The sequence below is a fragment of the Sinohyriopsis cumingii genome, chromosome 18 (assembly GCF_028554795.1).
Source record: "Sinohyriopsis cumingii isolate HCF-2022 chromosome 18, ASM2855479v2, whole genome shotgun sequence".
In the NCBI taxonomy this organism is placed as follows: domain Eukaryota; kingdom Metazoa; phylum Mollusca; class Bivalvia; order Unionida; family Unionidae; genus Sinohyriopsis; species Sinohyriopsis cumingii.
In genome coordinates, this window is record NC_142978.1 from 29074047 (window position 1) to 29098597 (window position 24551).

Here is a 24551-nt window from a genome sequence, read left to right on the forward strand (position 1 = left end):
AATAGAGTTCACTAAATGGCATTTCACCTTTGTTTCCACTCAAGATAACTTCATGTATTGATATCAAATTTAGCATGACACTTTACATGAAAACCTAGGTCAAGTTATTCACCTTTTAAAGAACATTTGACAGTAATGACTGTTGTAGTCTCCTGCATGACTTAGAACTTTGCCCTTCAATTTTTGCCTAATGACTTTGAAAGGACTTCATAAATTAAAACCAGATTGGATATGAGGCCAAATATTAAAAACCTAGGTGAACAAAATCTTTAATTGTTAATGCTTTCTGGCAAAATGTTTTGGAGTTGTGGCCCCTGTTTGACTAGGACCATTAGATGTCTCATATTGATGGTTTATAGTACATTTCTAGTTTTATTAGCTCACCTAGCCACCATTCAAAGTGAATTTATGATCTGACCTTTCAACCATCATATTTATCTACCCCATTGTCTATCTATCAAGAAATGATGTTTCCATTTGTTTTATACCAATTACAGTTAAACTAGGCACAGCACATCCTGCTATAAGGTGTTTCAGATTTATATACATGATGTTGAATGACCGTCAAGTGTGGCTGTCTATAAGACTTCTTTTCTAAAGCTACTAACTAGAATTTAATAAAGTCTGACAGAAATCACCCTGGCCTTTCAGATTTGCACAGATGATGCTGATCTGCTGCCAACACGTAGCCACCATTATCACAAATAGAAATCCATCTGTTGTCAATCAGATATTGTTTAATTCATTGAAAGTATATCAAACAAAAGATTATTTTAAAGCATAAAGTCCTTACAGTATATCGTCAAACACTTGTTAAATGCACAGTATTCCCTGAAAAAGATTTTCCATGAAGCTAAGAGTTCACACACACAAACAAATTATGTCTCAAAAGGTGTAAGTAGATTCACTTGACTAGACTGTTCTACTGCATGTGGTCACTGGCAAGATTCACCTTAAAGAAGTATACATGGGTTATTTGTGTTCTATACATGACTGGCATATTACTACTTTCTGTAATTGTTCTAGGATTCCACATTTTAGTGAAGGGTTTGTGTTCTGAAGCTTGTTTGTTGAGTTTTCTTTTCCAATATTTTGCCAAGTAGATAGCGAATGCCAGTGTATGTAATATTTAAAACCAGAACACTGTATTTGGAATTTTCTCTACAGAGACAAGTGATAGCATTGCAGCATTGGCTGCTTTATCTGCCTTTTCATTAACCTTGATATCAATATGATATGAATAGGCAGCCAACAGTACACGGTATTTTTAAAGGCAACTAAAGTTTATGTAAGATCTGAGATATTACTGGTAACATGTCAGATTTAAAGTTGTGCAAGGTTTTCTTTGTGGACAGAGTTGCTAGTAAGTTTCACTGTAGTTCAGAGATTGAATGTGGCTGCAATTTGTGTGGTAAGAAAGAAGGCATTACCTTTTAACAAGATTTTGATGTGTGGTGATGCAGTGTCCATGTCACTTTCTTTCTGAACGTAGATATACAGAGACATATGACCACAATAGGAGGCTCATATTTTGTTGAATTTACTCCCCCAAAAAATGAGAGGATTGTTGAGGACAATTTGGGTTAGAAAAGTTCAAATATTATTTGGGTGATTTTGATTACAGAGAGGGTGAGGGAGACTGAGGAATATAGAATTTTTTAGTATTGGCAAAACACAAATCTGACACTGAGGAGGCTGCAGTGTGTGGGACACATAAAGTCATCAGGAAACTTGCAGAAGTGTTGAATTGTGATGTGCACAATTACACACGTTTTTGGGGACAGATAGTGTCAATGAAATGTGTCATCTATATAGAAAATGGGACACAATTCATGGATATTGGTGAAGAACATAAATGGTGTCATAAATTTACTCTACATTTATTTACCGTATTTGTTGGGAGACCAATTGATTTTTATAGTAATTGTTTAGTGCACTGTATGATCTGGGACACGTTTTTTTCAAGTCATAAGTTGTGGGACACCTTTTAAATCATTTGAAAATTACATGCTGGTAAAGACACTCCAAATGAAATGTTATTTAAAAAAATGTAAAACTGTGTACTTGAGATAAAATTCTTTAATCCACTGCAGCATCATCTAGTAAACCCAAACCTTCTCCTGCACACATACAATCCATTCTTTTGGTGCATGAATATGTTTTTAGCTTACTTATGCTGTGACAAATTATCATTGGATGCAACATAACCCCTGAAACAGAAACTGCCATGTCTAAAGTTAGATTTTTTAAATATCTGCACCAGTCATGCTAATTCTCACACTTTTAACAATTGTCTTATAGACATTCCGACATATAGTTGAAAAATGTTTCACCCTAAGTTCTGGGACAGGAAAAAAAAATTATATTATCATGTCCCAATACATATGGTAAATATGGTAGTCTGGTCCCATAGACATATTACAAACTCAAAAAATCACTTTTCTGAATGAAACAGTAAGTCACAAAAGCAACAAGCACTATGACAGTATTCAGCAGTGCTTCCACTATGCACAATGGTGTGACTTCTTTGGCAAATTAAACACATGGAAAGTTCAGTATTATCAATGGGCTGGCTTTCTACTTGAAAGATTTTGAGTGAACTAGGCACTGCAAAAATATATTTTTTTACATCATATATTCAACAACTAAATTATGAAGGTCAAGTTATTAATAATTATGAAGAAATTGCAAACTCTTTTAATTAATTTTTTATCAGAAATAATGGAACCAATTTTAAACTTTCATCTCCATGAACAATGAAATTATTTCATACATTTTTTTTATTCCAAAAGCAATTTTTTTTGTTCCTGCCATATCAGCTAGTAAAGTTTGGATATTCCTACAAACTGTTGGTATAAACAAAGCATTCGGTTTGGACAATATTGGGTCACACCTGCTGCAATCAGCAATATGAGCAAATCCTCCTCTGTTTTCCCCATATCATTATCAATATCTAAAGTTACCCCCTTTCATAATCAGGTAACAAAGTCAATATAAATAATTTCAAGCCAGTCTTACTAGCACTATCAAATGATAATTTTATGATGTACATGTACATATCAAACCACAACATGCATCACCAAAACCAGTCTGATGAATTGATGGGACTAATACTTGTGTACCATTGGATGGCTTTTGACCTTGACCATTGGATGGCTTTTGACCTTGTAGATCATTATATTCTTATCGATAAATTGAAGATGTATAAACGTTATACAGCATCAGTATGCCTACTACTTTTGATCATGGTGTTTGGTAGTAAATGACAACCTTTCTCAAGAGGAATCAATAACATGGCAAGAACCACAGGGTTCTCTACTGGGTCCACTCCCTCAGTTTCCTCTGCCTTTAAATTTGGTAACTATCTTTCCTCCACTGATCTGTATGCTGATGATACTACCCTGTCAACCATATTAAGATTACTTCAAATTATTTTTATATCTGTGGAAAATGTTTGACAGGAATATATTGTATAAATAATGTTGTAAATGACCTAATTTTAGTATGTATATAAATAATGTTGTAAATGACCTAATTTTAGTATGTATGTAATTAACATGTTATGGTGACAAATCAATGTCATGAGTATGTTTTGTTTTATTGCTTTTATTTCTCGAATTCACCCCACCACAAATTTAAAGTTAGTCATAACTTTAGAGCAAAAAAAGAGATATGACATTATCTTTCTCACTGAGTATCATACATTTACAAACATGAAAGTATGGAGGGGAAATGCTGATGTTTCTTTTGTTACTGATATTATATTTCCTAAACAAGAGTTCCTTTTCTTTTTCAGGTTGAGGTCTTTAGTATGGCTGATTTCACAATGAAGAATGCCCTCAACTTTGGAGAGACAACATCAGTACATTTTTGTCATTTTTAACTCATTATTTTCAGATTTTAAAAAAATCTTTATTTACTGTAATTTCTCTATTTACCAGTTTTACAAGACCTCACTCATATTAGTCACTCCTTTCCTGATAGTCGTTTTTACATAGTGGTCACCTGTTCATGAAGACCATTGTTTATACCTCCCCCATCAAATTTTCTATGCAAATATCATGTGTGTACTCAGCATCTACTTTATGTGGCCAGGTCTTTGTTAACTAAACAGTGGTTTCTCCCCATCTTAAGTAGTCACTGGAGCATATTTGCAGTAACTGCTCAACCAATGCAAACTAAAATTTTGTTCCATAATGGAAGCATTGTTTAGATAAAGGTACATCACATAAATCCATAAGCAAACATTTGTTTTCTCGCTTATAATCACCATATGTATGAGAAATGGCAGCTATGGTTGGTCATGTGACTTCACGGACTTGACAGAGAACAAACTCTTTCAAGATTTTAACGCACATAAAAAATTGTTCCATGAAATATAATTACACAGCTATAAAACCTGACTTTACTCTTAAATTTTTCCATACATAATAGATGTGTACTAAAAAGCTTAAAACAAAACTAGCTTTTACCATCCTGGGACATACTGAAAAGTAAAGTGCTTCATCATTCGTTATGGGATTCTGCTATGTTTATCCACTGAATTCAGACCTATATGACCTGTGACAGAATTGTTGAATATTTTAAATCTGTGTGCATTTTTTCAATGGAATTACTTGTATTGTGGATTCAATATATATGATGACATTTGCAGATGAGTACATGGTGTTGATACTCTATTCATGCTATACATAATACATATATATATATAAACAGTATAGATGTATATTTACCATTCTATGGCTCTCTAAATAAAGTAAAATATATATGCTTTATCTGTTTTCACTACAGGGGTATTTCTCATTTAATATGCATCAATATAAGATGGAACTGTGCCAATGAAGCTCATATTTTACTGCCTGCATTTATTACCTACCCCCCCCCAATTTATTTTGGAGTACATGCATTATTTTCTAACTGACCTGGATGCTTATAACATGGTTCGGTCTATAACACTGTCAGGTTCCATGGCTCTCAACTACCATGTTATAGTGGGGTCACAATGTATGTCAAATTTGAAACTGAGGCTGTTATTAGGGTAAGTGGTCAAACCAGTTAATTTGCTGGATGATGGAGCAGTAATGGAAGTTACCTTTTGTGCCAGTATAACAGGTATGGTCTCATATTTTCATCAACTTGCCTGATGAAAAAGTTAATCTTTGAGATCAGATACAAGTTACGGCCATTTTCATCAGGGGTCATTTAATATTCATAACTAAAAGGTAGACAAAGTTTTGGTTCATAGGACACAAAGAATTGCCAGATATTGCTTATTTTGATTCCCTTCTCATCATTTTGAACATAAGCTGACTGTCTTTTCATCTCAGCAAGACTTACTAATCTAGATATTGTGACATGGTACACAAAATGAGCTAACATCAGAGATTATTTTAAGTTGGTGATGATTTCATTTATAGGCTGGATTAAAGTGAGCAGGATACCATAATACTGTGTGAACAAAAATTGGGGAGAAAACAACATATATATGTATTTTATGATTTGCTGAATAGTGCACATAAAACAATCTTGTTAATAATAATAATAATAATAATAATAATATTCAATGCATTGTAAATGTTAACAAAATTTTGAATGGTGAACCTGCATACAGAGCCACCTATGTAGCAAGTTTTACCTTTTTTCCATGGACAGACTCTCTTCATTTCCAGTATCAACAGCTGCCATTGTGACATTGATTTGAAATGTGTTTGATTTGCTCTGTGTTCAGTTTATTATTTATGAGATATTAATTTAATGGATAAATAATTTAATATAAAAAAGTATTCTTTGGACAGTGAACATTGCCATACAAAAAAGTTTAAATGTAAAGTCCACTCTCATTCAGTCTAGTTTGATAGATGATAATTTAAATGTCGTTCTTTACCTTTTAACTGCCTTGTGAAATTCTGTCCCAGATTCAATTTTCATTTAGTTGGCAAGACTGCAATTTGAAAAATGTGCTCTTGAAGAAAATCTTTGTAAGCACTGGGCCATGTTTTGTAATATCCATGTCTTGAACTGAATAAGTTTACTGTAGATGGCATAATAACAGTAAAATTTTGATTTGTTTGACCAGTTTACTGTAGATAGCATAATAATAGTAAGATTTTGATTTGTTTGACCAGTTTAATGTAGATGGCATAATAACAGTAAGATTTTGATTTGTGTGACCAGTTTAATGTAGATGGAATAATAACAAAAATTTTGATTTGAAACACCAGTTTACTGTAGATAGCATAATAAAAGTAAGATTTTGATTTGTGTGACCAGTTTAATGCAGATGGCATAATAACAGTAACATTTTGATTTATTCAATCAGTTTACTATAGATAGCATTACTATAGATGGCATAAAAGTAAAATTTTGTTTGTTAGACCAGTTTTATGTAGATGGCATAATAACAGTAAAATTTTGATTTTGACCAATTTAATGTAGATGGCATAATAACAGTAAAAGTTTGATTTGTTTGACCAGTTTAATGTAGATGGCATAATAACAGTAAAAGTTTGATTTGTGCGACCAGTTTAATGTAGATGGCATAATGACAGTAAAATTCTGATTTTGACCAATTTAATATAGATGGTATAATAACAGTAAAATTTTGATTTGTTCAACCAGTTTAATGTAGATGGCATAAGGATAGGACTCGGATAAAGGACTCGGATAATTTTTGTTGTTTCCCAAATAGTGACTACAATTCTGGGGGGCCCCAAGTGGCAGAGTGGTCTAAAGCGCTCACCGTTATGGATTACTGCCATCTCAGCTCTGTCTGCACCGGTTCGAGTCTGAGATTCAGCCAATGTGGGTATGTGAGAAAGCTTGCCAGTAGCTTCTTTTGGGTCGGTGGTTCTTTCCGGGGTTTTCACTGGTTCTTCCTCCACCATTAATAATGGCTGCCATGTATAGCCTATCATGTGCTGAAAAATGACGTTAAACCCCACAACAAAGACACAAACAAAAGGCTCCAATTCTGAATTTCCCAAAGTGTCTAAGTCCTAATGAATCAAATGTTAATCTAAAGCAGCTTATTAGATGAACTCACAGAGAAGTTCTTGTCATTGGTTATTGGTCATTTTCAGAGAGGCTGGATTGTAAACATTCCGTTGTGCAATAGGTCACAAATTTTGTTTCCAGATCAGCATCATTGATTCATTACTCACTGTGCACTATTTCCAAAATACATGCAGACAAACAACACTGTTACGCTCTTATTCTAAACAATAATTACCTTTAAATCAGTACCAAGAATGCCTAAATCCAACTCTTATATCACCAACAAAATGAAAGAGGAAATAAAAGCTCTGAAATATACTGGTACTCTATTTGTGGGTACTGAACTGAAAGTAATAATTGTAACCCAAGATGGACACTGGGTTATAAAAGACAAAACCGCACAGTATCTTGAATATCCTTAATAGACAAATTTCACTGGATTTTTTTTCTAAATGCAGTGTGATGGTGATATTACTGTCATACCCAATGACCAACCCCAGAGTGGCTCTAAGTTTGGATACATTGTTGAAGGGATCAATGTTGACAACAAAGAGATGGATGAATTGTTTGTTGGAGCTCCATTCTACTCTGACTTTGCGAAGAAAAGAGTTGTTGCCCCTGAGACAGGACGTGTATTTGTGTATCGTGTCACAACAGAAAAGGTGAGAAACTGTATCATGACTTTTATAAACCTCTTGCAAGCAGTGTCATGATATAATTGCAATGCCAGTAGCTGGTACAGGAAAGTAACATTTCCACTGGTCAGAATGTTACCACGTGATCAAAACGAATTGTGTTCATTTCTGTATGAACTGTAAGGAGAACTACTTTTCCACTTCTATAAATAGAGTCACATGTACAGCATAAGATAAACACCGCCAGTTAAGGCAGACATGAAGTAAGCATTAAAGAAAAACAACATTCTAACAAACAAACAAAAAATAATTGAAAAAATTGGCTTCCATTGGTTGAAGGACTGGTATTATGATGACCTTATTGCGATCAAGCTGGACATCCCAAGTGCTATAAATAGCTACGTAACAGAAAAACCACAAACATGTATTACTATGCTCAATTAAGATTTCTGTTTTTTAATGATGCAAGCAAAATAACATAACAAATAATTAAAATTTCAATTATAAGAGTTTAACGTTTTTTCTGAGTTCATCGTGGTATAAACTGTCAGTTGCCGACTCACACAGCTTACATAATGCCCTTTGGGCGTTATTTGCCGTGTGAGTCAGCAACTGACAGTTTATACCACGATGAACTTAGAAAAAACAACATTAAACTCTTACTTGGTTGCACCCATCTGTCTGTCTTGAGCTCATTATCATGCAAGTAGTACCTGATGAAGACAAATTTGATGGGCATATCTAGATTACTTTATTAGATTTATTTTGCTACTGAATTTGTTCCAATTATTTTTAAATTAAAATCATTTTGGGATTAAATTAAAAATATTTGGTGCAAAGCCCCATTAGCATGATTGTATAAAAACCATTTGACACTGACAAATGAAATTTTTTCTGCATCATTTTGTATGTATATGTTGGTAACCTAATTAGATTTTTCATGCCAATTAAGCAATTTTGATATTTGTGATGATTATTTTTGAACATTTTGGAGCCAACGACTTTGTGAAAATCTGGTACCATTGTGTAAAGGTCACTGGACATGGACATATTTTGATGTATTTGCAGGTAACATGTTTTGATTTTCATGTCACTAAAGTAATTATTTATTTTCCACTAAATGTTTTAACTTAAATGTTTTTGGTTGAAGTATGTGTGGTTAACAAAAACAAATAATTCCTAAAGGGTGATACACACATACCATCTTTTAAAGACCATATTATTTTTATTACACCAGATGTTTTAATTGCTTTAGAACTGTGAATAACATCAATAAACTGTATGCACATCTTTTGGTGGATGTAACATTTTTAGAATCTTGTCTGCTGTTGTACATGCAGATAAAATGTAATTCATTACAGAAGATATTGTACTTAAATCAAACATTGCTGTAAATTGTTAAATTTTTGTGAATGAATAAAAGTTAATACCTGAGGTATCATATCTAAAATAATTACAAATTTCAAATGTCCAAGAGAGATTGCAACCTAAACAAGCACAAAGAAACAAATAATGGACATATTAATATTTTTTACTTGGAGAATTAAAAATTTCATATTGATAATTATAAATGCTTAATAGTGTCTATAAATGGAGGGAACACAAAAAAATAAGTTTTAATGGCCATAATTCAAATACCTACTCTAACTGCATATTGTTTCTCAGTCCATTGACATTATTCCTCCTGCTATTCATAATTGGAGGTCTAGAATGAAGGTCATTATCCCAGTCTGATAATGGAGGTACCCCACTTTTTTGTCAAAATATCTTCCTTCTTTTCCTTGGACTTTGAGTACTTATAGATAGTTTCTTGAATGTTCAACATTTTGTCTATCAAATTGTCTTTTGGCATTTCTATTTTCAATAATATTCTTTTTTTGTTGTATTTGTTTTTTCTTCTCAGTACATGGGCTATTTTCATGTATCTTCTACCCTTTTGTTCTTCTGGTTCATTGTTGTATTTATGTATTTCCTTTCAGTAGTTAATAATGCCTCAAAGTATAGGCGAATGTAAGCATAAAAGGATAGTGTCAGATGCCTGTCTGCATCCATGGCATGTGTATGCACAATGGTTGCCCAATTTGTTGTTGTGGACAAAGTTTGGGACTTGCCAGAAGTCTCCATTTTAGAGAGGCTCTTTTGGGTTCAGCTGAAGTCAAACCTGTTGTTGATCCCTCACTTGGCAATGGTGATGCAGCTGACTCAGAAAGCATTTGAAGGCCCAAATGTGGTCAGACATCCTGTCCCCTTTTCTGTGCTTTTACTCAAGGTTTCATCTAATAGGTACAGGATTTATTTGTCTGCTTGGCCTCTTGGCCCCATAAGACCCAACTTTGCATTCAGCTCTCTCCCATGTGAGAATTTTGGCAGGTACATGATGCCATCCCCTTTTATGGTTCTGAAGGTATAGGAACTGAAGGCAAAGACAAAAGTTTCTATAGCCTTACACAGCATCCTTCAATTTGTTGAAGGGGGAATCTTTGTTTCCAGCAACCTTGAGGGCACTGTTAGAGGCTGTGACCAAGGTATTGAAACATACGGTCTCAATATCTATGGTGCCCTCTTAATCTCAGGAGGAATCCAACCTTGGAGATGTTCAAGGACATGCCCTAGAATCCATCCTCATTGATCATGGTCTGAAACCTTCCTTCAACATCTAGTCATTGTAAATTGTCATCATCTAGTCATTTTAAAAATTGTCATCAACTAGTCATTGTAAATTGTCATCTTCTAGTCAGTAAATTGTCATCATCTAGTCATTGTAAATTGTCATCATCTAGTAATTGTAAATTGTCATCAACTAGTCAGTAAATTGTCATCCACTAGTCAGTAAATTGTCATCATCTAGTCATTGTAAATTGTCATTGTCTGGTCATTAATATCATTTGACTCCGTTTCTTTGGCTTCACTATCATGTGTGTGCATGTGTGGAGATTGAGCACAGGCTGTAAGTGTCAAACTCCTGGCTTGATCAGAGGATTGTCACATAGGAAAACAAACATTAACTGGAAATTGTAGAACTTTACTTGGCACTGAACAAGTACATGTAGTAAATTCTCAGCTTGATCAAACAGATTGTCAACTTGAAAACAAGGTGAGTTATGCCTATACAAGCCAAGGGCTTATCAGGCCATATGCACATGCAGAAAACATAGGAAATATTGGGTATTAAATCTAACATTTGGAAAATGAAAATACATCCAAAATTGTTATTACATCAAAGACAGCGGTTATATAGCTTAGCCCAACTATTAATACAAATACAGGTTGTTATACATCATATGTATGGTCATGGATGACATGTTTGGTTATATAACACATCTAGTCATGTATCATATTTATTGTTATGTGATTCATATAATCATGGATTACATGCATTGTTATGTAAACTATAGTCATGGATCATGGGTATGGTCGTGCAAGAGATGTCTGGTAATGGATCACAATGAATTGGTCAAATTTATTCTTTAATTTGTTTTGTTTTTATACATTTGTTTTTAGTATTTTGTTGATGGGAACCAGTTGTAATACAATTTCAGACATCAGCTATTATATCATTGTGTTTTAATGTATTATCATGATACAGCCATGTTGTAATGTCCAAGAGTAGGAGGTTACCTCTTTTAAAACATGGATCACTTTCATTGCTTTCATAAACATTTTAATAAATAGAGAGCACTGTATATCATCTATACTCGCATACCAGTCAAGTTCATCAACAAATAGCATAGACCCTGATCTATTGTCTTATAATGCCCAGGCAGTGTTCTTTCTAGTGATAACTCCTAACAAGCTGCATAGACCCAGATCTGCAAGTGCAGTATGTGATAACAGGTCTTTGTGCAGTTTACATTGGACTCAATTTATAAGTGCACATAGATGGTATCTACAAATGTAGCAACGGTACCTCATTTGAATTTCTGCCTTTTCAGCTACTATGTCTTGCAGAAATGTTGAAATGTCATTGTATCTACTTTACCTCCACTGGCTAGTCAACTTTATTGATATTCATATAAACACAAAACTATTCTGTGAGAGGTCATTGAATTCTAGTTACTTTTGTATAGCATGTACCCATCCTTTGGACAGCGCTGACCCATATTTACAATCACATAAGTTATCTTGGTCAAAATAGTTTAATTAGAACCATACACATAACAGAACAGACCCTGACCGAAGTATGTTTTATGTAATGGTAGATACATGGTTTTGCTGTTCACATTTGTTTGCTTTTTTTTTATCTTGAACATTGTAAGTATAGCATTGAGTGAAAGGACTAAAAATGAAACCAGTCCATTTTGACAGTGATTGTGATGGACAATGTTCCCAGCAAGATGGTCGATCAATATTGGTCATGAGTGAGACTCTATTTATTTCCAAATTTTTCTTATTCAGATTTGTGGACCCATTGTTGTGCTGACAGGTGCTGCGTCAGATCCCTCATTACGGAAGCTTGCAGCCTATGCAAGATTTGGCACAGCTATCAGCTCAGCAGGAGATCTTAACCATGATGGGTACAAAGGTCTGTAAAAGCAGGAAAATGAAATTTTTAAAATAAATTTCAAAAATAAATTTTTTAAGATTTTTTAAATTAAAAAGATTTTCATTATTTCAAACTGCTCAAGTGGCCTAAGTGGTTAGAGTATCCTCCTTGGATGTGGGAGGTAGTGGGTTCAAACCCTGGCTAAGTCCTACCAAGACTTTCAAAAATGGTACTAGCAGCTGCCTCTCTTGGTGCTAAGCATTAAGAGGTTAGTTTTAGGACTGGTTGGCCAGGTGTCAGGATAATATGACTGGGTGGGACATGATGCTACATGTCTGTGGCATGATGCCCCAATGCTAAACATCACTATAAACTGCCACACTGCAGACATCATAGCGATATGATTTAACATATTTTAAAGCTACATTAAAAGTCTAAATCACACACATATTATTTCAAAAAATTCTTTTTAAAATAAAAATATTTTGATTATTATGAAAACATATTTTCATTAGTTTGAGAAGAAACTTTTTTACTCTTACTGGTTAAATATGCTTCCTTAATATACTCTCTCGAAATTCAAAGTACTACACGTGTAAAACATGTACATTTTTCAAGGTATAGGTGTTAAAAATGTGTACATGTATAGGTATTAGAAAGGTGCAAAAGATGTTTCTATGGTGGACATTGTAAACATTATAAAGAAAGTCATATTTAAAGAATATTTTGAGATGCAGAGCAAATGTTAATTTTTTTGTAAAGTTCATCTCTCAACTTTATATGTCGAAGTCAAAATTATGTACAGTTGAATGACAATGAATACTGTTTACATCAAGTTCATATGTCAAACTTAAAAGTATGTACAGCTGAATGACAATGAATACTGTGTACATCAAGTTCATATGTCAAACTTAAAAGTATATACAGCTGAATGACAATGAAAACTGTTTACATCAAGCTCATATGTCAAACTTAAAATTATGTACAGTTGAATGACAATGAACACTGTTTACATCAAGTCCATATGTCAAACTTAAAATTATGTACAGTTTAATGACAATGAATACTGTTTATGTAATAAATTGTCTTTTTTTTAAAGTTTCCTACAGTTATTTAGAAGTAAATACCAGTTTATATATAATTTGAATTGAAACTTTATTTCATCTATATTTTTCCAGATATTTACATTTTTAATAGTTTGGCAAACTTATGCCAAAAATATACATGGTTTGATGAAGACTGAGTCTCTGTAGGTTGAAACAATTTAATATGGACATTATGATATTATTGGAATGACTGCCAAAAAGGTTTGGCTTTCAATGTACAGTTTAGGCATATTTCATTAAATATCACAGAAAGTCAGTGTATAATTTAATGTTTTGATTGACAGAATAGAGTTTTAACATAGCTTTAACAATTTTTCAGTCATATCACTACGATGTTTTCAGTGTGACAGTTTATAGTGATGTCTAGCACTGGGGCATCATGCTGCAGACATGTAGCATCATGTCCCACCCAGTCACATTATCCTGACACCAGGCCAACCAGTCCTAAAACTAACCTGTTAATGCTGAACGTCAAGTGAGGCAGCTGTTAGTACCATTTTTGTAAGCCTTTGGTATGACTCAGCCGGGGATCAAACCCATGACCTCATGCATCCAAGACCACCGCTCTAACCATTAGGCCACTAGAGTGGTTAATGATGACAGTAATTCAGTAAATAGACAGTATAAGGATTAAAGCTGTAATTCAGTAAATGGACAGTATCAGGATTAAAGCTGTAATTCAATAAATAGGCAGTATTAGGATTAAAGCTGTAATTCTCTAAATAGACAGTATCAGGATTAAAGCTGTAATTTCAGTAAATAGACAGTATCAGGATTAATGCTGTAATTTTTTAGAAATAGTATCAGGATTAAAGCTGTAGTTCTCTAAATAGACAGTACACTGTATTAACTTTAAACCTCTAATTAAGTAAATAGACAATAACAGGACTAAATATTATTTCATAAAAAGACAGCATCTGGATTAAATCTATGATTCAGTAAATAGATAGTGTCAGGATTAAAGCTTTAATTCAGTAAATAGAAAATGTCAGAATTAAAGCTATCAAGCCCACACAACTACAAAGAATAAAGACAGTCAAATGAACCCATTGCACTTAACTGAATACAAAAAAGTTTCTATTTTAAACTCAGTTATTATCAGCAGCAATCAATGTTAAAAATAACGAAAGAATTGCCAAAATTTCTGAATGAATAGGCCCTTGTTATGGATGTAAATGACTGATTACTAATACACCAAAATTTGAAAATTAATGGGATTTTCTTTCCAAAATATAACATTAAAATAAAATCTATCTTCCTAAGCTTTTATACCCATTGGTATTATTAAAATCATTCTTTTATACCCATTGATATTATTAAAATCATTCTTTTATACCCATTGATATTATTAAAATCATTCTTTTATACCCATTGATATTATTAAAATCATTCTTTTATACCCACTGATATTATTAAAATCATTCTTTTATACCCATTGGTATTATTAAAATCATTCTTTTATACCCACTGATATTATTAAAATCATTCTTTTATACCCATTGATATTATTAAAATCATTCATTTATACCCATTGGTATTATTAAAATCATTCTTTTATACCCACTGATATTATTAAAATCATTCTTTTATACCCATTGATATTATTAAAATCATTCTTTTATACCCACTGATATTATTAAAATCATTCTTTTATACCCATTGATATTATTAAAATCATTCTTTTATACCCATTGGTATTATTAAAATCATTCTTTTATACCCATTGATATTATTAAAATCATTCTTTTATACCCACTGATATTATTAAAATCATTCTTTTATACCCATTGATATTATTAAAATCATTCTTTTATACCCACTGATATTATTAAAATCATTCTTTTATACCCATTGATATTATTAAAATCATTCTTTTATACCCATTGATATTATTAAAATCATTCTTTTATACCCATTGATTATTAAAATCATTCTTTTATACCCACTGATATTATTAAAATCATTCTTTTATACCCATTGGTATTATTAAAATCATTCTTTTATACCCACTGATATTATTAAAATCATTCTTTTATACCCACTGATATTATTAAAATCATTCTTTTATACCCATTGATATTATTAAAATCATTCTTTTATACCCATTGATATTATTAAATTCACTCTTTTATACCCATTGATATTATTAAAATCATTCTTTTATACCCACTGATATTATTAAAATCATTCTTTTATACCCATTGATTATTAAAATCATTCTTTTATACCCACTGATATTATTAAAATCATTCTTTTATACCCATTGGTATTATTAAAATCATTCTTTTATACCCACTGATATTATTAAAATCATTCTTTTATACCCACTGATATTATTAAAATCATTCTTTTATACCCATTGATATTATTAAAATCATTCTTTTATACCCATTGATATTATTAAATTCACTCTTTTATACCCATTGATATTATTAAAATCATTCTTTTATACCCACTGATATTATTAAAATCATTCTTTTATACCCATTGATATTATTAAAATCATTCTTTTATACCCATTGATTATTAAAATCATTCTTTTATACCCACTGATATTATTAAAATCATTCTTTTATACCCATTGATATTATTAAAATCATTCATTTATACCCATTGATATTATTAAAATCATTCTTTCATGTAATCAGATTTCTCCAAAGTAACATGTTTCTCTAACCATACATTAAAACAAGGTAATGAATCATTACTCATGTTGGAGTTTAAAGCAGTATTCTGGTTTGTAATTGGGTCATGAGCAGAGAACTAAATCTTTCAAAAATTTGAACTCTGTTATGAAATTGTCTTGAAAGATATCTGTCCTAGTTTTATTGAAGATTACTATGGGAATTCTTTGTTAGAATCACCAACATTTTAAATACAAGTCCATATAATGGTGAACGTCATTCAGACTGCAGTAGTGGTAGTAGATGTTGTGGTGCTATTGAATCCTAAAATAGTTTAGTGACAACACTGCAATAGTGGTGATATGTTATTGTGATATCGTGTCCTAAAATAGTTTAGTGACAACACTGCAATAGTGGTGATATGTTATTGTGATATCATGTCCTAAAATAGTTTAGTGACAACACTGCAATAGTAATGATATGTTATTGTGGTATTGTGTCCAAAAATAGTTTAGTGACAATACTGCAATAGTGGTGATATGTTATTGTGATATCATGTCCTAAAATAGTTTAGTGACAACACTGCAATAGTAATGATATGTTATTGTGGTATTGTGTCCAAAAATAGTTTAGTGACAATACTGCAATAGTGGTGATATGTTATTGTGATATCATGTCCTAAAATAGTTTAGTGACAACACTGCAATAGTAATGATATGTTATTGTGGTATTGTGTCCAAAAATAGTTTAGTGACAATACTGCAGTAGTGGTGATATGTTATTGTGGTATTGTGTCCAAAAATAGTTTAGTGACAACACTGCAATAGTAATGATATGTTATTGTGGTATTGTGTCCAAAAATAGTTTAGTGACAATACTGCAATAGTGGTGATACGTTATTGTGGTATTGTGTTCTAAAATAGTTTAGTGACAACACTGCAATAGTAATGATATGTTATTGTGGTATTGTGTCCAAAAATAGTTTAGTGACAATACTGCAATAGTGGTGATACGTTATTGTGGTATTGTGTCCTAAAATAGTTTAGTGACAACACTACAATAGTGGTGGTACATATGTTTTGCAAACTCTAATTCTTGTTCTTATTCATATCTTTTTTTGTCTAACTGTCACATCTAACCATTTCTTATAATGTAAAAGAAATATTTTTATTGTTATCAATCAGTTATTCAAAGCATGTAAATTATTGTCACTTTTCTCATGTAGATGTGGCCATTGGTGCACCATATGAAGATGAGTATACAGGTGCGGTGTACATTTATAATGGGGGAACAGATGGTGTTAAGGATGTGTTCTCACAAAGAATAACTGGTAATCACTTTCACATATATTGTTTTAATTTAGATTTATACCATTCTATAATCACTATCCCATATATTATTTTAATTTAGATTTATACCATTCTATAATCACTATCCCATATATTATTTTCATTTAGATTTATGCCATTCTGTAATCACTATCCCATATATTATTTTCATTTAGATTTATACCATTCTGTAATCACTATCCCATATATTATTTTCATTTAGCCTTGCATCATTCTGTCCTCATCTATATTAAAGTTTTATTTTATAAATTGTAATCTTCATTTGAAAATAAAATTGTTTGAGTAAATATTCCTCCTTGTATTGTCTTATCTTTAGCTTTCTTTCTTTCATAATTGAAAGGCCAAGTTGGAAGCCAAACAAAAGAATGTGATACACTGGTTCCTCATTACAAACCCCCTCAGTATAATGTACATTAATATTCAGTTATTGGCCTCATTCAAATGTCCTTACATTTATTTCATATTTAGTCATCAACCTCATTAATGTGGACTAACATTTATTTCTTTTTAAGTCATTGACTTCATTGAAGTGGCCTAACATTTATTTCATGTTCAGTGATTCTCATTAATGTGGCCTAACATTTATTTCATGTTCAGTCATTGACTTCATTGAAGTGGACTAACATTTATTTTGTGTTCAGTCACTGACCTTATTAATGTGGCCTAACATTTATTTCATGTTCAGTCACTGACCTCATTAATGTGGCCTAACATTTATTTCATGTTCAGTCATTGACTTCATTGAAGTGGACTAACATTTATTTTGTGTTCAGTCACTGACCTTATTAATGTGGCCTAACATTTATTTCATGTTAAGTCTTTGACCTCATTTAAGTGGCTAAACATTTATTTCATGTTTAGTCACTGGCCTCATTAAAGTGGTCTAACATTTAATTCATGTTCAGTCATTGACCTCATTAAAATGGCCTAATTTATAATTGTTACCTATTTCATCTGATATTAGCTCTTGTTTGATGGTTTATGCATCCTAAAATAGCTTTTAAATGCTGTCTTGTGTACAAAATACTGTCCAGTTATTATATATATCTAAGTCTTATGTGACCTTACTTACAATGTCTGCCATGCAAAGAATCATAATGTATTTATTTAGTCAGTAGTTCTTCATATTTAAATGGCTGCTAAAATAATACATACTACAGAATAATCTCTTTCAGACAAGTCTACCCCCAGCAATTGTTATACTATACTCAATCAAAAGTCACAATAACTTTATGCAAGAAACTCATGTGTATTGAAAGAAAAACACTAATTACTGCACCTAATAAACTCATTTCAATAAATAAGGCTCACAGAATGTACAAGCAGTTTGCTAACATGTGGCACTTTGTGCATCCACTTTGTGAGTTATCAAGATAGCATTCATTGGTATTAATCCATGTAGTTTGTGAATTATCAGCATTCATGGGTATTAATCCATGTAGTTTGTGAATTATCAGCATTCATGGGTATTAATCCATGTAGTTTGTGAATTATCAGCATTCATGGGTATTAATCCATGTAGTTTGTGAATTATCAGCATTCATGGGTATTAATCCATGTAGTTTGTGAATTATCAGCATAACATGGGTATTAATCCATGTAGTTTGTGAATTATCAGCATTCATGGGTATTAATCCATGTAGTTTGTGAATTATCAGCATTCATGGGTATTAATCCATGTAGTTTGTGAATTATCAGCATTCATGGGTATTAATCCATGTAGTTTGTGAATTATCAGCATTCATGGGTATTAATCCATGTAGTTTGTGAATTATCAGCATAACATGGGTATTAATCCATGTAGTTTGTGAATTATCAGCATTCATGGGTATTAATCCATGTAGTTTGTGAATTATCAGCATTCATGGGTATTAATCCATGTAGTTTGTGAATTATCAGCATTCATGGGTATTAATCCATGTAAATTATGTGTTGTCAAGAGAACATTGGCGTGAATCCATGCACAATATGATATACAAAGATGACAGTGGTGTAAATCCATGTATATTATAAGTTACCAAGATTGCATCTGTGAAACTCCATGTATATTATGTTTTACCAAAGATGGCATTGGTGTGAATAAATGAATATTATGAGTTATGGAGATGATATTGTGAGAATCCATGTTAATTAAAGGTTATCAAGATGACATTGGTATGAATACATGTATATTATGAGTTGTGAAGATGACATTGGTATGAATCCATGTATATGATGAGTTATCAAGATGACATTGGTGTGAATACATGTATATTATGAGTTATCAAGATGACATTGGTATGAATCCATGTATATGATGAGTTATCAAGATGACATTGGTATGAATCCATGTATATGAAGAGTTATCAAGATGACATTGGTGTGAATACATGTATATTATGAGTTATCAAGATGACATTGGTATGAATACATGTATATGATGAGTTATCAAGATGACATTGGTGTGAATACATGTATATTATGAGTTATCAAGATGACATTGGTGTAAATCAATATATATTATCAGTTATCAAGATGACATTGGTGTGAATCCATGTATATGGTGAGTTATCAAGATGACATTGGTGTGAATCCATGTATTTGATGAGTTATGAAGATAACATTGGTGTGAATCCATGTATATTATGAGTTATCAAGATGACATTGGTATGAATCCATGTATTTGATGAGTTATCAAGATGACATTGGTGTGAATCCATGTATATGAAGAGTTATCAAGATGACATTGGTGTGAATCCATGTATATGATGAGTTATCAAGATGACATTGGTGTGAATACATGTATATTATGAGTTATCAAGATGACATTGGTGTAAATCAATGTATATTATCAGTTATCAAGATGACATTGGTATAAATCCATGTATATGATGAGTTATCAAGATGACATTGGTGTGAATCCATGTATATGGTGAGTTATCAAGATGACATTGGTGTGAATCTATGTATTTGATGACTTATCAAGATGACATTGGTATAAATCCATGTAAATGATGAGTTATCAAGATGACATTGGTGTAAATCCATGTACAGTATATGATGAGTTATCAAGATGACATTGGTATAAATCCATGTAAATGATGAATTATCAAGATGACATTGGTATAAATCCATGTATATGATGAGTTATCAAGATGACATTGGTGTGAATCCATATATATGATGTGTTATCAAGATGACATTGGCATAAATCCATGTATATGGTGAGTTATCAAGATGACACTTTTGTAAATCAATGTATATTATCAGTTATCAAGATGACATTGGTATAAATCCATGTACACCGCTCCCTCGATAACTCGCGCCCGGATAACTCGCGATCCCGCTTATAACGCGGTGTCCGTCTTGGCTCCCGATTTTTTCCAGAGAAAATGTATTTAAAATATCTTTAAAATATGCTGAACATGAAAAAAATTACGATAAGAATTGATAAATTAAACCTTGATACATTGCTCGTTTTATCATCGAAAATGGTGATTAATGCCCGTAAAAATATAATCCATATTTTGAAATTTGCAAGTTCTAGAGAAGAATTAATTTCAGAGATCTCGAAAACGCTTAATTACGCGTATTTGGACGCCAATTTTTGATCTGGGACGCAGAAAAGGCGGGAGTCCTCCGTACGCATGTAATAGGTACGCGGGAAAATTCAAAGATTTGCCGGTCCTGTTTCAGCCACCTGCTTTGTGGGGAAAATGTGTTGATCAGTTTACTGTGCTGATATTTACAATGACAGAATTCAGTGACTGAACGACTCTTTGATGTACTGTTGCTATTTCATAAGAGTACATTAAAAAAAAAAAGAACATGATGCAACAGCTAGGCGGCTAGTTCAAAGGCTTTGACTTGGCGGCCGAGTGAAAAAATATACTGATATTTAGTGATTGAATTCAGAGGCAGAAAGACCCAGTTTTAAAATCCTAGCGAGACCTCTGTTTAAAGATATCATATATTATGTAAGTTTTTAGGATAAATAGTTGTCATTATACTGTAAATAAACAGTCTGGTGAAATAGCGATCAATGAAAACTTCTGGTAAATGTTAACAGGTGGCAACAGAGAATGAAATAAACACCAATTAAACGACTTTCTGTGTGAAAGTCACGTTCTAATCCTTTAATTCCGTTTCAGTGTAAACATTATAATTACAACATAGTCTGTTCATTGAAAACATGAAAAGAGTCAATCGACCGTCACATCGAAACCCGTGAGTACTTCTGTGAGAACCTAATTACATGTACATGCCGGCTTTGTTTTGATCAACAACTTGGGGAAGTGTTTGTTGGATTAAAAAAAAAAATCGATTACAAGAGACCTCGGGTGCTGGATTAAGGGTCTTGGAGTTGCCTTTGACGTAAAGCAAAACAGTAACAGAAACAACGACGACGATAGTGACTTCGAATGTTTCAGTGAAACTGATGTCATTAATGCCGAGGCTGTTTGGGAGAAATTAGTACAGACTCATGGTCCTGAGATGGGCGTTTCTCTTGATGGAGGAGTGGATTTGTTCTGACAATGATTGCCCTACAGCTGCATACATGTCAGATGAAACTATAATTATTTCTATAGCGAACGAATTTGCAGCAGAAGACGATTCTACCTGGAATAACACAAGTGTTGAAAGTGATGCAGACACAGATGTCGCACCCCCACCCCTCTGCACAGGAAGCAAATATTTTGATATTGCCATAAGGTGGCTGGAGACCCAAAATGTTGACTACGTAAAGCTCATGCAGTTGAGAAATCTGAGGGATTTTGCTCGGCGGCAGAGAAACCAAGGAGTAACACACACAAAAAAAATTAACTGATTTTTTTCAAAAAGTGAATTGATATTTTTCAAGCGTGGCACAAACGGCAAGTATTAACTTGTTCTAATTTACGTTGTTTTAAATTTGAGACCAATTAAATATGTTAGTACTGATTAACTCTTGGTTTTTTTTTCCATTTTACTTCTATCGCATTCAAATCTATCTATCTATCTATCGTTCGATCGACACTGTTTCTCGAAAAGAGTCGATCTTTTGTGTAAAAAAAATTATAATTTGGCTCAAACAATAAAACTAGAATGTATACAATTCAACATAAAAATTAGTGACGTAGTACACAATGTGTGAAGTGGTACACATGTTCAGCGAACGGAAACCACGTGGAACAATGTTTTCGATGATCGCCTCAATACACTGTAATTTATCCTGAAATTTTTAATGTTGTCCTATGAGAAAATAATAAAGTACACCGTTATGAAGAGATATTTATTAACAGTTAATCTCAGAACGATTATAAAGTGAATATTCAACAGTATAATCTGCCTACCCCCCCCCCATTTTTCCGTTATGTCGTCAATCACTTTATTGGTTTTGGGCTTATTTTATAGGTCCCTCGATAACTCGCCCCTCGCTTATAGTGCGGTCGATGTTTCTGGACCCCGATGTGCGCGAGTTATCGAGGGAGTGGTGTATATGGTGAGTTATCAAGATAACATTGGTGTGAATCCATGTATATAATGAGTTATCAAGATGACACTGGTGTAAATCAATGTATATTATCAGTTATCAAGATGACATTGGTATAAATCCATGTATATGATGAGTTATCAAGATAACATTGGTGTGAATCCATGTATATAATGAGTTATCAAGATGATACTGGTGTAAATCAATGTATATTATCAGTTATCAAGATGACATTGGTATAAATCCATGTATATGGTGAGTTATCAAGATGACATTGGTGTGAATCCATGTATATGGTGAGTTATCAAGGTGACATTGGTGTGAATCCATGTATTTGATGAGTTATCAAGATGACACTAGTGTAAACCAATGTATATTATGAGTTATCAAGATGACAGTGGTATAAATCCATGTATATGGTGAGTTATCAAGATGACATTGGTGTGAATCCATGTATTTGATGAGTTATCAAGATGACATTGGTATAAATCCATGTAAATGATGAGCTATCAAGATGACATTGGTATAAATCCATGTAAAGGATGAATTATCAAGATGACATTGGTATAAATCCATGTATATGATGAATTATCAAGATGACATTGGTATAAATCCATGTATATGGTGAGTTATCAAGATGGCATTGGTGTGAATCCATGTATATGATGAGTTATCAAGATGACATTGGTATAAATCCATGTATATGGTGAGTTATCAAAATGACATTGGTGTAAATCCATGTATATGATGAGTTATCAAGATGATATTGGTGTGAATACATGTATATGGTGAGTTATCAAGATGACATTGGTGTGAATCCATGTATATGGTGAGTTATCAAGATGACATTGGTGTGAATCCATGTATATGTTGAGTTATCAAAATGACATTGGTGTAAATCCATGTATATGATGAGTTATCAAGATGACATTGGTATGAATCCATGTATATGGTGAGTTATCAAAATGACTTTGGTGTGAATACATGCATATTATGAATTATCAAGATCGTGTTTGTGTGAATGCATTTATTTTATGAATTAATCAAGATCGCATTGGTGTGAATCCATGTATATGTCGATGAATTGCCAAGATGACATTGGTGTGAATCCATGTATATGGTGAGTTATCAAGATGACATTGGTGTGAATCCCTGTATATGATGAGTTATCAAGATGACATTGGTATGAATCCATGTATATGGTGAGTTATCAAGATGACATTGGTGTGAATACATGCATATTATGAATTATCAAGATCGTGTTTGTGTGAATGCTTGTATTTTATGAATTAATCAAGATCGCGTTGGTGTGAATCCATGTATATGTCGATGAGTTATCAAGATGACATTGGTGTGAATCCATGTATATTACAAATTACCAAGATGACATTGGTGTAAATCCATGTATATTATGAATCCTGATCTAGTGGGATAAATGAGTTATCAAGATGATATTGGTGTGAAGCCATGTATATTATGAATTACCAAGATCGCGTTGGTGTGAATCCATGCATGTAATGAGTTATCAAGATGACATTGGTTTAAATCCATGTATATTATGAATTAACAAGATGACATTGGTATGAATCCATGTATATTATGTGTTATCAAGATGACATTGGTGTGAATACATGCATGTTATGGATTTCCAAGATCGCGTTGGTGTGAATCCATGTATTTTATGAATTATCAGGATGGTGTTTGTGTGAATCCATTCATTTTGTGAGTTACCAAGATGATATTGGTGTGAATCAATGTATATTATGTGTTATCAAGATGGTGTTGGTGTGAATCCATGCACTTTATGGGTTATCAAGATGACATTGGTGTGAATCCAAACCAGTGGGATAAATGCAGATGTTGAGCTATGTAAGTGATGGAGAAAGTATTATTTTGTAATGACTTGTTT

At 32.6% G+C, this 24551-nt stretch overlaps 1 protein-coding gene across 1 annotated transcript in view; it reads left to right on the top strand.

Moving 5' to 3' along the window:
- The window catches only part of LOC149776296 (integrin alpha-V-like), a 147634-nt gene that overhangs the window by 72464 nt on the left and 50619 nt on the right, over positions 1 to 24551 (top strand). Inside the window, exons 9-12 of the mRNA XM_089942765.1 lie at positions 3797 to 3862; positions 7452 to 7655; positions 12024 to 12150; positions 17067 to 17171. Of these exons, the coding sequence (XP_089798891.1) occupies positions 3797 to 3862; positions 7452 to 7655; positions 12024 to 12150; positions 17067 to 17171 (502 nt within the window). The remainder of the gene's footprint in view (positions 1 to 3796; positions 3863 to 7451; positions 7656 to 12023; positions 12151 to 17066; positions 17172 to 24551) is intronic.